Raw genomic sequence first — 16,553 nt, forward strand, 5'->3', positions numbered from 1 at the left:
TAAGAGATATTAGGCAGAATGTTAGCCTCAGTCACCATTCACTTTTATTGCAATTTATTTATTTACATACAATAAACATTAATGGTGTCTCAGATTAACATTCTGCCTAAAATCTCTATTAGTGTTCCACTAAAAAAAAAAGTCATAAATGTTTGGAACAAGAGGATGAATACATATTGACAGAATTTTCGTTTTTGCTATGTAAATTTATTCCTCATTCTTGAGAAAATAAATCTATAAATAGGCAGTACTCACTTTAACTGAGATAGCTTCACATGGGACAGAGACCTGGAAGAAATGATTTGTATGTGAAGGTAAGCAGAGGCACAAGCAAACCAGAATCAAACATCGTATGCATTATTGGTTTGGAAGGTTTAAGCCGGAGATCATAAAAGAGACACACACAAGCCACTTATAAAACTTAAACACATACATACACATCGAGCATACCTAGGGGCCACTTGGTGGCTCTCCTTTTAAAGACATCCTCTCTGTCCCTATTAGGCTACAATCACACCAGTGGACATCTGGTACTGTTTAACTCCTAATGTGTGTATGTTTCTGTTAACATATTCACACACATGCATTTACTTTGCTTCCTTCTCATCAATTAGCTCAGACTCACTAAAACACTCACCTAAATGCTTAACACACCATAATTTGCCTAAAGTAGGTGCAGACACATAGATATACCATACAATAGCTTATTATGTATCTTAAAATCACTGTTGAAGTGTGTGATTCTGGTGTGCATAACACTGTTACACTGCAACATAGTTTTTGCAGTAAAGCGTTAAAGGTTTAAGCAGTTGTGAAATTTTTTTTATCAAAAATTCATCTATCAATTAACTTCATATAAAGTGCAGTAAACAAAAAAAATAAATCAATATTTACTGTGACCACCTTTTGCCTTTATAACAACAACAATTATCCTAGAATTACCTGTGCATAGTTTTTCAAGGTTGTTGGTAGATAGGTTGTTCCAAGCAACTTGGAGAACTTGCCACAGTTCTATGCATTTAGGCTGCCTCAATTGCTTCTACCTCTTCATGTAATCCCAACCTGAGTTATGGGCTCTGTGGGGCCATACCATCTGTGCAGGACTCCTTGTTCTAAATCTATTCTATTCTGTTAGCAAAAAGGTGTGTTTGTCAGAATAATTAATTTTTTCATCTGCTCATGTTAGGTACTAGAATTAGCACTAATAAATTGCAACCTGTTTTAATAGAGGTAAAGGTAAAGCCAGAGCCGATCCTAGCTTTTTGGGGGACCTAAGCAAAACTTGTGTATGGGCCCCTGTAAGTAAGTTCATAACACTAATTATAATGTCTTTGACAGTGTGGGGGGCCCCTGGCAGATTGGGGGCCCTAAGAAACTTGCTTAATTTGTCTATAGAGCGGACCGGCACTGTGAGGGATATTGCAAAAAATTAAGGCACAGACATTACAATATGTATGTATAATAGCATATAATCATAATAGTGTGTATTCTTATTTGTGAAAATACGTGTGTATCACTCCAAACTTATAATATTTTATACACATTATAAGAGTAATGAAGGTGAACTGTAGGTGCAGTTGACGTGAGACATTCTGATGGCCTGAACAAAGTTGATATGGACAGATAAATAGAGAGTGATGTATAAAGCAGCTGATCACTCAGTACAGGACAGGTGAAATGTCTACTGGCTTTATTATCTATACCCATAACTCTATTTCAGGTAATCAGCTGGCCTTTGCATCCTAATGGCCATCAGTGAGTGTGTGTGTATTTCACTATAATTGTGAGTGCCACATTTTTGAAAATGTCCTCACTAATATAGTGAATCTTGTTGAAAACCCACTAATGAGGACAATTTAGGTTGTCCTAACTTGTAAAAATGGCTCATAAATCGACCAGATCTTGTTTAGCTTTAAATCTACTGATGTGCACAGGTTTCTGTGAGGGTTAGGTTAAGGGGTAGGGTTAGGGAATAGAAAATATCATTAGCCTGCCCTGAAATCAATGGAAGTCTATGAGATGTCCTCACATATATGACGTTTACTTCAAACTACTGTCGGTTGCTTAGAATGACATACGTGTTAAATACAGATACAAGTAGTATTTGCAGTTTTCTATGCGTGATAAACACCCAGGGGTTCATTAAATACATCCTGTTTTAGCAGGTAGCAACTAATTGCCATACTGTTGGTACAGACACTATCGTACAAGCTCACACACACCCCATGTCACTCTCATATACTCACAATTAAACTAAATGAACAAAGGTAACAATGATCATTAATAATCCATAATGTTCTGGTTGACTCTTACATCTGTCAATATATGTATAGTAATTTTATCCATACACATTCATCGTTGTGTTCCGTTTCTATTTCCCTTTGAGTCAAAAACAAAATATATTTGTCATATGTAACATATAGTATTTCTACTGCCCTTTCTCTCCATTGATAACGACTACAAACTCCCTTTATTCAAAGTCTTACATTTGTCACATACACATAGTAAATAATTAGTGAAATGCTTATTCCTGCGACTCAGCTTATGCTTAGCAGTTCAAAAATGGAAAAAATAAATAGATAGAAACAAAATAACTATTAGAATACAGAAGAGATAGATAGATAGATAGATAGATAGATAGATAGATAGATAGATAGATAGATAGATAGATAGATAGATAGATAGATAGATAGATAGATAGATAGATAGATAGAGATTCAATTTTATGAATTACCTTTTTGAGAGTCCAGTTTTATGGGATCTCTGTATCACGCACACAAGTGCTCTACTCTCTTTCACTACATCCCACTCTATCTTTCTGACCCTCTCACTCTCACCCAAAACTTCCCCCTTCTGTCTTCCACGCTTTGTAGGATGGTGACAGAACTAGAGAGCACTGAACTACTGCCCCCCCCCACAGTTTAATTCAAAAAGTATTTTGATTACTGAAGAGATTACTTTGCCTTTTATTGTCATTTGTTTCATATAATGATGCAATCCAAAGTGCATTTGAACAGCGGTGAAACACTTATGATGTGTTTGTCTTAATGTGTATTTCTATTCTATTCTATTCAATTCACTTTCTATTTTTAATTTCATTTGTATTATAATTATCTCTGTCTTGTTGTTGTATTGTTTGTGCACTTGAATCTTCTGTCACCAAGACAAATTCCTTGTATGTGTAAGCATACTTGGCAATAAAGCTGATTCTGATTCTGATAAATTTTTCCACACAGAATCTTCACTGCAATTTCCGCAGAATTACACCGTCTGTCATTCACAAAAGTTCTACACATCCCCATCCCTTGCATTATTGTTTATTAACTATTTTGGTAAATATAAGTAAGCTTTTAGCCTCCAAAAAGATTTAAGCTGCTTACTCCCAACTCCATATAACACATTTTACTATATTTAAAATCCATTCCGCAACATTCCGTGGATTTTCTCTCAAAATCAGCTAAGAAAATGCTAAAATTGTCTGCAGATTCCACCTGGGCCTCTGTACTCTTTATAATTAGCATTATTTAAAAACAACACAAGTCTATGGTATTTACACAACTTAATAAATATACGTGCGAGTATGTATTTATATGAATGTGTTTCACTTCTGCAGTACATGCCATAGCTGTCGAGGGTTTGTCTGCAGACAGCACAGTGGTGTTTCTTCCTGAAGTTTTTCTCCCCACTTTCCCCAGCTACTTATGTAAACACAGAGAGAAAATGCAGTCACAGCAGATGTATTCTGACACAGAGAAATTATATTTACCCCATATCGCCCACACACTCATTATGTTGAAAGTGTTCAGTATCAAAGTCCTAACCAACCTAATTTCTTTGGGATCTTTGCCATATTATCAACAAAATGCCATGAGCGTTATGAAAACAGTTTTTTCTTTCCTCTGCATCCTAAAATTTACTGAAACACATTTAACATGTTATTGTTTTGAAGGTCCTCAGGAATTACCATTAGACATATGGAGACATTGTCTCCTTGCTGGTTGAACAATTAACTGACACAATTATATTTTTATTTTGACAGCTTATATTTATAATGAAATAATAATAATAGCAATAATAATAGCAATTATTAAGCTATTGTCTGTTTGTAAAACACAATTGCTTCGACCACGTCCAGATATTGAAGAGCACTGAGCATGCATGCCCCCACGCCCACAGATACTGTGATATGAAGACCATAAATCATTGGAAAAGATGAATGAAAAGAATATTTGTCTTATTGGGGAATAGCAGAGTGATGATAGACCTGTTTCGGTGCATAGAACATATATTAGTAACATAAGACATCTCACTCTCTCGGTCTCTTGCTGCTGCATAATGAAATACTGTATATGTACTCACACCAAATCACCCACGCACATCATGGTGAAAGTGTCCTCGAAAGCGTTTTGTGCAAACTCAGTATTCCAACAATCAACTATAAAAATGGTCTATCTGCTTAATAGCTGTATAGAATTATAGATGAAAAATATAGCTATACAGAGGAAAACTCTAGACAAATGTAAAGTGACGGCATTTCATTTGTTGAGGCAGCCAGACTTTGTTGCCATTGCTTATATATATATATATATATATATATATATATATACATACATACTCACACACACATATATATATATACACACACGCACATATATATATATATATATATATATATATATATATATATACACACACACACACACACACATATATATATACACACACACATACACATGTATATACACACACACACACACACATGTATACACACACACACACATGTATACACACACAAACACACATATGTATATATATATATATACATACATATATATATATATATACACACACACATATACATATATATATACACACACACATATACATATACATACACACACACATATACATATACACACACACACACACACATATACATATACACACACACACATATATATATATATATACACACACACACACACACACACACACACACACACACATACATATATATATTCAGTCATTTGACAGTATTTTAGATATTTTAGAGAGAAAAATATTTACGTTAAATTTTAGCCACAGTGTAACATATTGTGAGATATAAATACAGTATAGGCTATATATTTTAACTTATTCGTGCTTACCGCCTATGAAATAAGATTGACAATGCTGCCACCTACAGACTGTAAATGGGAAGTGAATCATTGATGCGCAGTGAGGACGCTGGCTCTTAAAATTAACCCACATGTTTGAGTCCTGTAGTGTAACGAAATGCTCTTATATTCCACTACAGTCAAAAAGGAGTCAACTACTGTACTGAAGGCCCGCCCACTGTAGTAATGTTTATAGGCTAAATGTAATAGAAAACTCAGAAATTCCACAGATTTCACACTTCAGTTTCAATACACAAAGTCCATCAACTTGAACTGCATAATCTTTAACAAATTTAAATTAATAAAACTTGAAATTCCATAAAATTGAATTGCGTAATAAAAAATAAAAAAGATTAAAAAAAGATTAAAAGTTATTCCTGTCTTTTTAATTTGGTTAAAGATTACAAAATGCAACTTTACGTAATTTTGTTATGAAATTAAAAATAGGCTAAATATTTTATTTGAGTGGGAGAGGATTTATAGCCCATCTGTTCTAACATTACAGATGATGTTTTTAAAGTACAGGTGTTAGACATAATTTAGCTCAGGTGTAAGCACACTTACCGCTTTTCTCTCCCGGACGGGCGCTTGACCACGCCCCCGCTGCCACCCCGTGTTTCGTTAAAGCCTGAGTAAAGTTCATTTGTTTAAATGTACCGGTAGGCACCTGCGGCTTATAGACAGGTGCGGCTTATTTATGTTCAAAATAATATTTTATTTAAAAATCAGTGGGTGCGGCTTATATTCAGGTGCGCTCAATAGTCCGGAAATTACGGTAAATGCGGAGAGCCTGTGAAATTAATTGAATTGTAGAATAGAAATGTAATAGAGACTTACACATTTATTAAAAGCATGGTTCTTGATAAAACACATTTTGTGTATTACAGCTCTCCACCCATCTCTCTCTCTGCAGCCAAAGTCTGGCTCATTGATAAAGCATTTCCCTCAACACATCACACACACACACACACACACACACACACACACACACACACACACACACACACACACACACACACACACACACACACACACACACACACACACACACACACACACACAGCTTTCTCCTCATGCCTTCCCACTAGTAACTCGTTAAGGACTGCAGAACGAACACCCTATTTACTTTAGAGCTCTCCCAATGTGTAAATTACTCAAATAAAGTGAGACAAAAATAATTTTTGCTCTGTCGCAGTTGCTGCTTACATTTTGAAATAGAAGAGTCGTGAGTTTTGGCCCTGGTAATTTGAATTATCTTACACACTCTGCAACACACACACACACACACACACTCTTAAATTCCAGGCAGGAGTAGACGGGAGCAGGTGGGAAGGCTGAGGCATGCTTCAACCGTCCCAGAATTCCAGTCTATTTTTACCCAGTCTTTGACCACAGGATCCATAGGAAATGTATGTGATTGTGTGTATGCTTATCAGTGATTACGGAATGCATTTAGTTTTTTTTATGTCAAGAACACCACATACGAACAATGTGAGTGTTTGCCACAGATTGCAATGAGTTTCTGTATGTGGAAATATGCACTTATTCTATTTACATGCAAGTAAATCTCTATGGAATTTCATTTTCCGTTCTATGGATCTGCTAGGGCACATAACATACTAAAGCTGTTAAGCCCCCAAAAAGCAAAGCTGTAGTTTTGTATTACATTCCTGTGTGTTACTTCGATGATCTCGGTCCTAAACATCACAATAGTGAGGCAGGAATGTTGTTTTATCTAATATAAATCCTCAGAGCAATCAATAGCACCACAAATATTTCAGTTTGTACCAATAAACAAACTGCATCTGATTTCCAATTGCATTGTACATTAAACTGCATTTTTAAAGTTGACATAAAATTTCAAGCAGCAATAGGCTGACATCAATGTGACATGCTTTTATATTAAGGGGCAATTTTTCCCCCCAGGATTTAATTTTCAGGACATATTTTTTTTACTCCAATGTGAAATACATCAATTCATTAATAAAAAATCTCAAGATTGATAATTACCTCTTCATTACACCAACTCGTATTTTATGCCAAATATATATAACTAGAACTGCAGTAGAATACTAGAACTATATCAGATGTTACAAATAAAAACCAGATGAATTAACTATGAAGACAGATTTTGTTGTTCACACATTTTGAATATTCAGGGGTTTTATAACATTTATTAATTTTGGTAAATTTTTCATATAACTATACATTTGTTCCCATTAAAAGTTAACTGTTTTATGCATTGTAAACTAACATGAGCAAACATGGAACAATATCATTTCGATTAATTAACATTAACATTAACCAATATTCAGAAATGCTGTAATGAATCATTATTCATTGTTAATTCATGATGCCTAATGTATTAACTAATGTTAATGAGAAAAGTTTAATCTAACCTAATCTTGTTGGAAAAAAAGTCATTGGACCATTTTCATCCAGTCTATTGAGACATTATTTCCTTTAAAGAGTGCAAACATATAGTAATTTACTGAAGACAATTGATGGTTGGGAAAGAGTGATTGACCCCTTGCAGACACAAACGTACCTCCGTTATGCTGAGGATCTCTGCATCCTCGATGGAGTCTTGTGTTTTCGGGGGGTCAGTGGGCTGAGAATTCCTCTCTTCACCCCACCGCTGTTTACTGAAGACACAACCCATGAGTAACTTTTTGCTTTTCCCTTTTTTTCTTGAAAATTCCTCCTCAGATATCCTCTCCTTCTCTCGCTTTCTAAGTCCTTGTGTCCTTCAAGTCTTCAGTCCAGCTTGCACCAAATTAGCCTTGTTTTAGGTTTCCTGTCTTCAAGGCACTTTCCTTCTTTTCTCCCCTGTTCCTCAATGTCTTGGCATCCAGTTCCAGCACAGAACCATCTCTCTCAAACTTCAATTCACACACATTCTCTCTCACTTCCAGTCTCACCCTCTCAAGCTCTCTCTGGTGTCCACCCTCAATGTGTCTCTTGCTCCCTTGCATGCACACTACACTACGTAACGCCCACCTCCGTGTCTCTCACAGCTGTTTTTGGCAACCTTACATTAGATCCTTCTTCTCTGGGTCTCAAGCTCTGCTTACCCACGGGGAGCCACAACACACTCTCAGACACAAGCAAGCACACACACACACACTTAGAAACTCTATTAGGGAGGATGCAATGGCTTTCATACTAAAACAGTATATTTAATATACCCTAATCTTAACCCTAAACCTCACATAAACCTGTTGTCATTATTCAATTTTAGCATTCTTTGGCTGATTTATTAGCCTTTGAACTAGTGAAGGGCTCTTCAAATGTATTAGTTAAGTGAAGAATTTATTTATTATTATTTGGCCTGCAATACATTTTAAATAAAATAATAATAAAAAAACATTACATTATTTATATTTTTGTTTTTACAAATGAGGACATCCCAAACGTCCCCAAAGTATGAAAACACAAACACTTTCCTAAAATCACCACAATCGACTTGTTCTCTCTCTTTCTGTGGAAACAGTTCAAGTATTAAGTCTTCTGTTCCTCCTAATCACCATCTTTCATTGACAGAATGAGACACCAAAGCATCTGTTCTTGTTCCTTCACATCCGCTCTTCTCCTAGCAGCACATGTATTGCATCTGTACGAGTGGGTGTATTGCAGAACAAGTTTCTGTGGAGCACATGACCCCAAGGGCAAAAAGTTTGCTATGAATAAAACTCAATTCACAATCAAGTTTTTGTAATACACTGCCTGTTGTGAAGCTGCTTTCCTCAAAATATCTCTGAACAAGTGCCTGAGTGTCAAAATCATAGCTACAATTCAAGAGTTTGTAGTTATTTTTATTTGTTATTTATGTTGATAGTATTTCTAGAATGATTAAAATATAGTATCTTGGTAGTTAACATGAAATTTTAAGCAATGCCAGCAGTGTGCTGCAGTGTAACATGCTATATTCTAGAGTTGGGGTACTCGAGTTTGGACTCGAGTCCGAGCCACGAGTCCAATTTTAATGGACCTGGACACATCACGGACTCTGATGCATTTTTACTCAGACTTGTGATACAACGAAAAACAAGAAAACAAACAAAATAACGTAACATAGGGTGACCATACGTTCTCTTTTTCAGATCTGAAAAAAGCGCCTGACCGGGATTTCAAAATTGCCCCTAAATGTCTAGGATTTGGCATTGTCTTCATATTGATGTGCTCTCTACAGTTAGTACTATCATACATTGTGTATTTGATACTGCGCATCAGTTTTCAAGCATATTTGTCCTTACGCATGATTATTCTGGCTGAGAGCAGCAGCACGCACTCTTTTTTTTTACTCCCTTTTTCTCCCCAATTTGGAATGCCCAGTTCGCAATGCACTCTTAGTCTTCATGGTGATATAGTGATCTCAATCCGAGTGGTGGAGGATGAATCTCAGTTGCCTCCATGTCTTATCATGTGGCTTGTGCATTACTGCGGAGATGTAGCACATGTGGAGGCTTTACGCTATTCTCAGTGGCATCCACGCACAACTCACCACGCACCCCACCGAGAACTATACATTATAGCAACCACAAGGAGGTTACCCCATGTGACTCTACCCTCCCTAGCAACTGGGCCAATGTGGTTGCTTAGGAGACCTGGCTGGAGTCACTCAGCACAGCCTGGATTCAAACTCATGACTCCAGTGGTGGTAGTCTGATTGGATCTTGACTTTAGTGAAGTCTTCATACACCTAAAGCATATTCGTTAATTTGAAAAAACTCTGAAATTTGTTCAGCAGGATACTAATCATTTGTTTTTTAGCATTTATATTGACAAATAGTTTTTCTTAGTTGTGAGGGTTAAAATAAGCTTAAAATATTGATGCTGAGTTTATGGTTACAATTTTAATTCAGATTCTTAAACAGATTCATTCGGTCTCGGCCTGTTATGGACTTGTTCTTAAGTCTGACTCTGCCTCTTTTGGACTGGGGCTCCACTCGATTGTTTAAAGACTCGGACTTAATTAAGGTGGACACAAACCCAACACTACTCCATCTAAAACTACTAAACAGTTTTTGTAACTCTTGTAGAATTATCACACATGCAGTTCTTCTGATCTAATTTTAACAGAGTACATGGAATATTTGTACTTCTAAAAATGTATTTGGGCATCATCGTTTTCCAAAGTATGTGGTAGAGTGGTTTTGAAAGAAAATGCTGTTTCGAGTGTGGATTAGAGGCGCAAATATAGCTAAATTCATGCGCTTTCAAAAAAATTATTAGTGTGGACGATTTTGTTTAGCTATGCACTTTCAAACATAAACGTATGTTCACTAAATCATTTTCATTTGAAAATGTATTAATAGTTAAAATAATGGTTTACATTATGCAATTGCACCTCTCTTCCAAACTGGAATAGCGTTTTTCTCCAGCAAAAATTACCATATATGATATTACCGCATATTTTAGAAATTGAATAAATTCACTAATAAAGCTTCAAACCTATGCTTTCAGTCTGGGAGGAGCAAACCACACTGTTCTACTGTGGAGCAGAGGTGTAAATGTGGCGAAATCAATGGGTTTTCAAATGAAAATATTAGTGTACATTGCCTTAGTTACACAGCAGTACTATTTAAATTAAAACAAAAATAATAATAATAACATGGTCAAACTCAAACTCCTGAGAAATGCAGACACCTAAAATACTTTATATATATATTACACACACACTTTAACCCAAGATTTCTAATAAATATGTCCATGTTACTCATCAACTACCCAGGTATAAATGTTTTGTTTGTATTTAATGATCCCTCTAGTAGTTTCTGTGTTCAGAGACCACCAGTAAGCACCAACTGTCATTCTACAGACAACAGAAACAACACACAAACGTTCCCTTGACACAGCAGAAAAGAGCATTAAACACGCCAAGTGTTGCATCTGTCACTAGAGGCTGAAAACACATAGTGGTCTACATTCATTCATTCAGCTTTTTTATCTCTTATACTCAAGTTTTAACATGTTCTGCTGCTTAGTTTGGAGTTCCGATAATACGTTTTGAATATCAAAACACCAACACGATTGAAAGAACAATAAAAGTTCATTTTTCCATTTGTAGGCTGACTATCACTAAAAAAGCCATGCCATATTACAATACGTTTTCAGATGTTAACATGGTAATGCCAGGTTTCTTTAATTATTTGCCATGTACCATTGTGATTTAATAATATTCTTTGAAGTACCTTGATGTACCATGTAAACACCATGGTATATTGTAAGCAATTCATGATATATTTCAAAGCACCATGGAATTGTCATCTGATACAATTATTGTACTATAGTACCACCAAAGTACTTTTTATATAGTTTGAAACAAAACTTTATCTCATAGACTTTCATCATTTTAAGATTTTCAGCAGCGAATTACACTTCAGTTGTTTAAAATATAGATACATTACTGGAGGTACTCTCTGAAGATAAGGGTTTATTTTAGCTGTTGACTTGATGCTTAGCAAATATTATGTTAAGCCCTAACACAACACAGTGCCAGGCAACAAAACCGAGGCTTGTTTTTAAAAACCATCAGGACGACATTATTCTCATCACGACTAGTGTAACAGGTCGTAGTTGTTGTTTGTAGATAAATCAGGCCTCAGATTAGGTAACAGGCCCGAAAGGTTCAGTTAGGGCAGCTGGGAAAACATGGGATCAACTGCACAATATGACATACAAAGAATTCAACAAGCACTGCAACTCACAACAAGTCCCCTTTTGTGAAAAACACCTTGAGAAACACAACACATGCATACATATGGCCAATTCTTTCGATTCCTGAGTTTTAAATATAACCGAACCACAGCTTTTCTGTAGTACACATGCAGCCATCACAGTCAATACATTGTAGGTTTTGTGACCAGGCTCTCACAAGACCTTTATAAAACCATTTAATAATGATCTGATCTCATGAATGATCACAAAACTATTCAGAGCTTTGAACAGCTGAGGTTAATACTCAATCGACAAGGGAGTGGGAGGAACAGCATAGCCTCACGCGGTCTGTCAATGACATAGGACAGAGAGCATTCTGAAGGATTTCCTAATCCTGCCATTTGAGAACATAGAAAGTCTCTGCAAGTATGAGATAAAGAGATCCACAAGATGAACCCATTTCCACCTGGTATTAAGATGCGTTTTTGGTGATCCGATCACATGTGGTCAACGGAAAATACAGGTCTAAACGGGGTCTAAAATATTTTGTGATTGAATCACAAAATCCCATCACATTTGATGTGTAAATGCGAATCCGTCCTGTATGCGTCCAGGTGTTCTGACAAAACATCATACCCATCAGAATGGGATACCTTCGGTTAATGCGCATGCGCAGCAGTGAAATTTGTAGAATTGAGCATGCGTTAAATTTAAAACATAATTTCAGCATACCTAAGATTACAAGCGGTAAGTGTTGGTGTATTATATTGCGTATTATATACACATTACCTAACTGTTGCCTTGTACAATCCTTGTACAATCACAAGAATTGTTGACAGACGTTTTCAACATATTATTTTTAGCAAGTGGAGTCGTAAAGTGGCGTTAAAACGTTAAATCTTGTGTTAACTCGAGGTTCTAGCGTTTGGCGCCATCTGACCGAGATTAAACACATCGACTAATGTTTTGCTTTTAAATGATTATTTTTCTGCTAACTGTAGTTTAACCATGGAAAATAAGTGGGAGGAAATTTTCAATTACCTTTTAAAGGGTTCATACCCTGCAGAGCTAAATAAAGGGCAGAAGCAAAGCCTAAGGAAATACTCGAAATTCAGGATTCACGGTCAGTATTTACCATCAAAATACGTCTATAATACTGACAGGAATATGACGTGTTCATATTTTGTATTTATTATTGGTTATGTCAATATTCCTTAAAGATGGAGAACTACTCTTTGGCAGTCACAGAAGAGTCATAAAGACAAAGGAGGAGGCTATGAATTTATTTAAAGAATTTCATGCCTCACCTATTGAACCAGGGGCTATCAGAACAGCATACCCCTTTATAAACTGTATTTTTATTAAACCAGGGGCTATCAAAACAGCATACCCTTCACAAACACTGGTATGCTGTTTTGACAAAGTAGGCTAAATTGACAGACCCCGCTATAAAACTCAACTTCCGGTATGCTATTCTGACAAAGTATGCTACATTGACAGAACACCGGCAGCAGCGAAGCTCCTCCCCTCACCTGTCAATCAACCGCTGTGCTAAAACAAGTGTTTAAACTTTGTCAGTTGGGAGCGGTTTAAAAAGGAAATAATTGTGCGATCTAAAAAAAAAAAAGAAACAAATGTGGATATACAGTATACACAAGCATGAAAACTTCATGGATCTTCAGTGTGTCTGATATCAACATACAGGGACACTTATGAGAAGCACAAACATCTGCAGGTTCATACAACTAATCCGATTACAGATCACAGAAGACGCATTTAAACGACAAGGTGTAAACAACGATGTGTTTCACCTGACCACATGTGATCGGACCACCCCGAGACCCATCCTAATACCAGGTGGAAACGGGGTTGATAAGTCAGAAATAAGATTCAGAAAACCTTTACTTTCACTGCAGAGTTTGAGGCATTGAGAGGATTCAGTTGGAAAGAGTAAATCCGGCTGCCAATGCCTCAGTTATTTTAAATGCCTAGTGGACACTACACGACTCAGGCTTGTCTCCTTTTATGTTTTGAGTCGGCGACTGGCCTGCGACGAGATGTCTTAGAGCTCACGACAAACGGTCTGGTTGTGTGTGCACTCCTGCGACATGCTGAGACTAGTCCCAGATGCTATGACAGTTTTCAAAACAGCTTGATATCTAGATGACTTGTCATCAAGTGAGAGACATTTTGAGCCAAAACCAATGAAATAGAGAGAACACAAGAGAAGGGCAAGGTATCAGGAAGCAGGAGACACATAAAAAATAAAATAATAATACAATTTCACTAACATCTTCCTACCGGCTGTAAAATAGCGCAAATAAGCGTAAAAATGGGCTCAAGCCGTTCTTTCGTTGTTTGTTGAAAATGGAGAGCAAGGCTTTGTGTAGAAGCAGCAGACAAAATTAATTAGAAAATAAAACTTGCTGTTTTTATTATTTTCAGCTGTTTATAATTTTTCCCCCTTTGCAAATTGTGCCAAAACCACAAAAACGGGCGAGAGCCGTTCCTTCATGTTTGTTGACATGTATTCAAGAATACACTGCACGAGTTTGTGAATGAATTATCTTAATTTTAAGATCAATTTTGGGTGATTCTTTTGAAACAGGATGACGCTAGGCAGCCGTACCGTTTTCACTGGTTAAGTGCGGATTTAAAGTGAAATTAGCATGCAATCTGAAAATGAAAAGAGAATGCATGAATGTGCACAATAGGGACACCAATATAAGCAGCATGCACACTAGAAGCTCAGTTACAGGTACTGCACTAAAATAACTCTTCTGCTCTGAATAATTAAGAGAAACTGTGTGTAACGGAGAGCCTGTGAGTAGATTTCCATCACGGGATTTTAAAGGAATATTCTGGGTTCAATACAAGTTAAACTCAATCGACTGCATTTGTGGCATAATGTTGCTTACCACAAAACTTTATTTCTACTCGTCCCTCCTTTTCTTAAGTAGCGGCAACAAAAATAGTTTACAGTGTGGCACATAATGAAAGTGGATGAGGCAATTTTCAAAAGAAACTAGGGTTTAAAGAGAAATGTGAAGCTTTTGCATTAATTATTCTGTTAAATCATGTAATTTTTTACATACATTTTAGGGTTTAAGGGTTTGTTGACATTACATTGTCATGGTAACGAAGTTGTAAAACTAGCTATAACTTTAAACAGAAACGGTTAGTAAGGTATTTTTAATCACACTAAAATAATTTAGTGCATCCAGAAAGTATTCACAGCGCTTCACTTTTTCCACATTTTGTTGCTACAGCCTTATTCCAAAATTGATTCAATTCATTATTTTCCTCAAAATTCTACAAACAATACCCCATAATGACAATGTGAAAGACGTTTAATTGAAATCTTTGCAAATTATTTAAAAAATAAATAAAAAATAAATAAAAATTTTTAAAAAAAATCACATGTACATAAGTATTCACATCCTTTCCCATGACACACAAAATTTCACTCAGGTGCATCCTGTTTCCACTGATCATCCTTGAGATGTTTCTACAGCTTGATTGGAGTCCACCTGTGGTAAATTCAGTTGATTGGACATGATTTGGAAAGGCACACACCTGTCTATATAAGGCCCCACAGTTAACAGTGCATGTCAGAGCACAAACCAAGCCATGAAGTCCAAGGAATTGTCTGTAGACCTCAGAGACAGGATTGTATCAAGGCACAGATCTGGGGAAGGGTACAGAAAACTTTCTGCAGCATTGAAGGTCCCATTGAGCACAGTGGCCTCCATCATCCGTAAATGGAAGTTTGGAACCACCAGGACTCTTCCTAGAGCTGGCCAACCGGCCAAACTGAGCGATTGGGGAGAAGGGCCTTAAGTCAGGGAGGTGACCAAGAACCCGATGGTCACTCTGACAGAGCTCCAGCGTTTCTCTGTGGAGAGAGGATAACCTTCCAGAACAACAACCATCTATTCAGCAGTCCACCAATCAGGCCTGTATGGTTGAGTGGCCAGACAGAAGCCACTCCTCAGTAAAAGGCACATGTCAGCCTGCCTGGAGCTTGCCAAAAGGCACCTGAAGGAGACTCAGACCATGAGAAACAAAATTCTCTGGTCTGACGAATCAAAGATTGAACTCTTTGGCCTGAATGGCAAGCGTCATGTCTTAAGGGAACCAGGCACAGCTCATCACCTGGCCAATACCATCCCTACAGTGAAGCATGGTGGTGGCAGCATCATGCTGTGTGGATGTTTTTCAGCGGCAGGAACTGGGAGACTAGTCAGGGTCGAGGGAAAGATGAATGCAGCAATGTACAGACCACTCACCCTGCCCACTACCTTTTTGAACTGTTGCCTTCTGGCCGGCGCTTCAGAGCTCTGAACACCAGAAGCGTCAGACACAGGAACAGTTTTTTCCCTCAGGCCATCCATCTAATGAACAATTAAATTGCCCCATTGAGCAATAATTATGTGCAATACACAGTTTAATTCTATTTATATTATCCAACATATCCACTTCTGCCATTACTTACATTGCTCTGTACATAATATACAGTTTTTTGTTCTTTATATAACAGATTGTAATAGATTTGCACTACGTGTGTGTATGTGGGTATGTATGAAGGTGAGTGTATGTACCTATATGTATAACTATTTATATTGTATTCTTTTTTGTTTTAATTACTTATGTCTTGCTGCTGTTTTTGGTATTGTTTGTATTGTTGTACACTGGAAGCTCCTGTCACCAAGACAAATTCCTTGTATGTGTAAACAT

General features: G+C 36.8%; 1 protein-coding gene across 1 annotated transcript in view; it reads right to left on the reverse strand.

Moving 5' to 3' along the window:
* The window catches only part of LOC127654130 (tensin-3-like), a 29,437-nt gene extending 21,344 nt beyond the window's left edge, over nucleotides 1-8,093 (reverse strand). Inside the window, exons 1-2 of the mRNA XM_052141140.1 lie at nucleotides 7,705-8,093; nucleotides 256-288 (exon numbers count right to left, since the gene is read on the reverse strand). Of these exons, the coding sequence (XP_051997100.1) occupies nucleotides 256-288; nucleotides 7,705-7,818 (147 nt within the window). The 5' untranslated portion in view covers nucleotides 7,819-8,093. The remainder of the gene's footprint in view (nucleotides 1-255; nucleotides 289-7,704) is intronic.
* Nucleotides 8,094-16,553: the final 8,460 nt, after the last annotated feature.

Source organism: Xyrauchen texanus, chromosome 13, assembly GCF_025860055.1.
Source record: "Xyrauchen texanus isolate HMW12.3.18 chromosome 13, RBS_HiC_50CHRs, whole genome shotgun sequence".
Lineage (NCBI taxonomy): Eukaryota > Metazoa > Chordata > Actinopteri > Cypriniformes > Catostomidae > Xyrauchen > Xyrauchen texanus.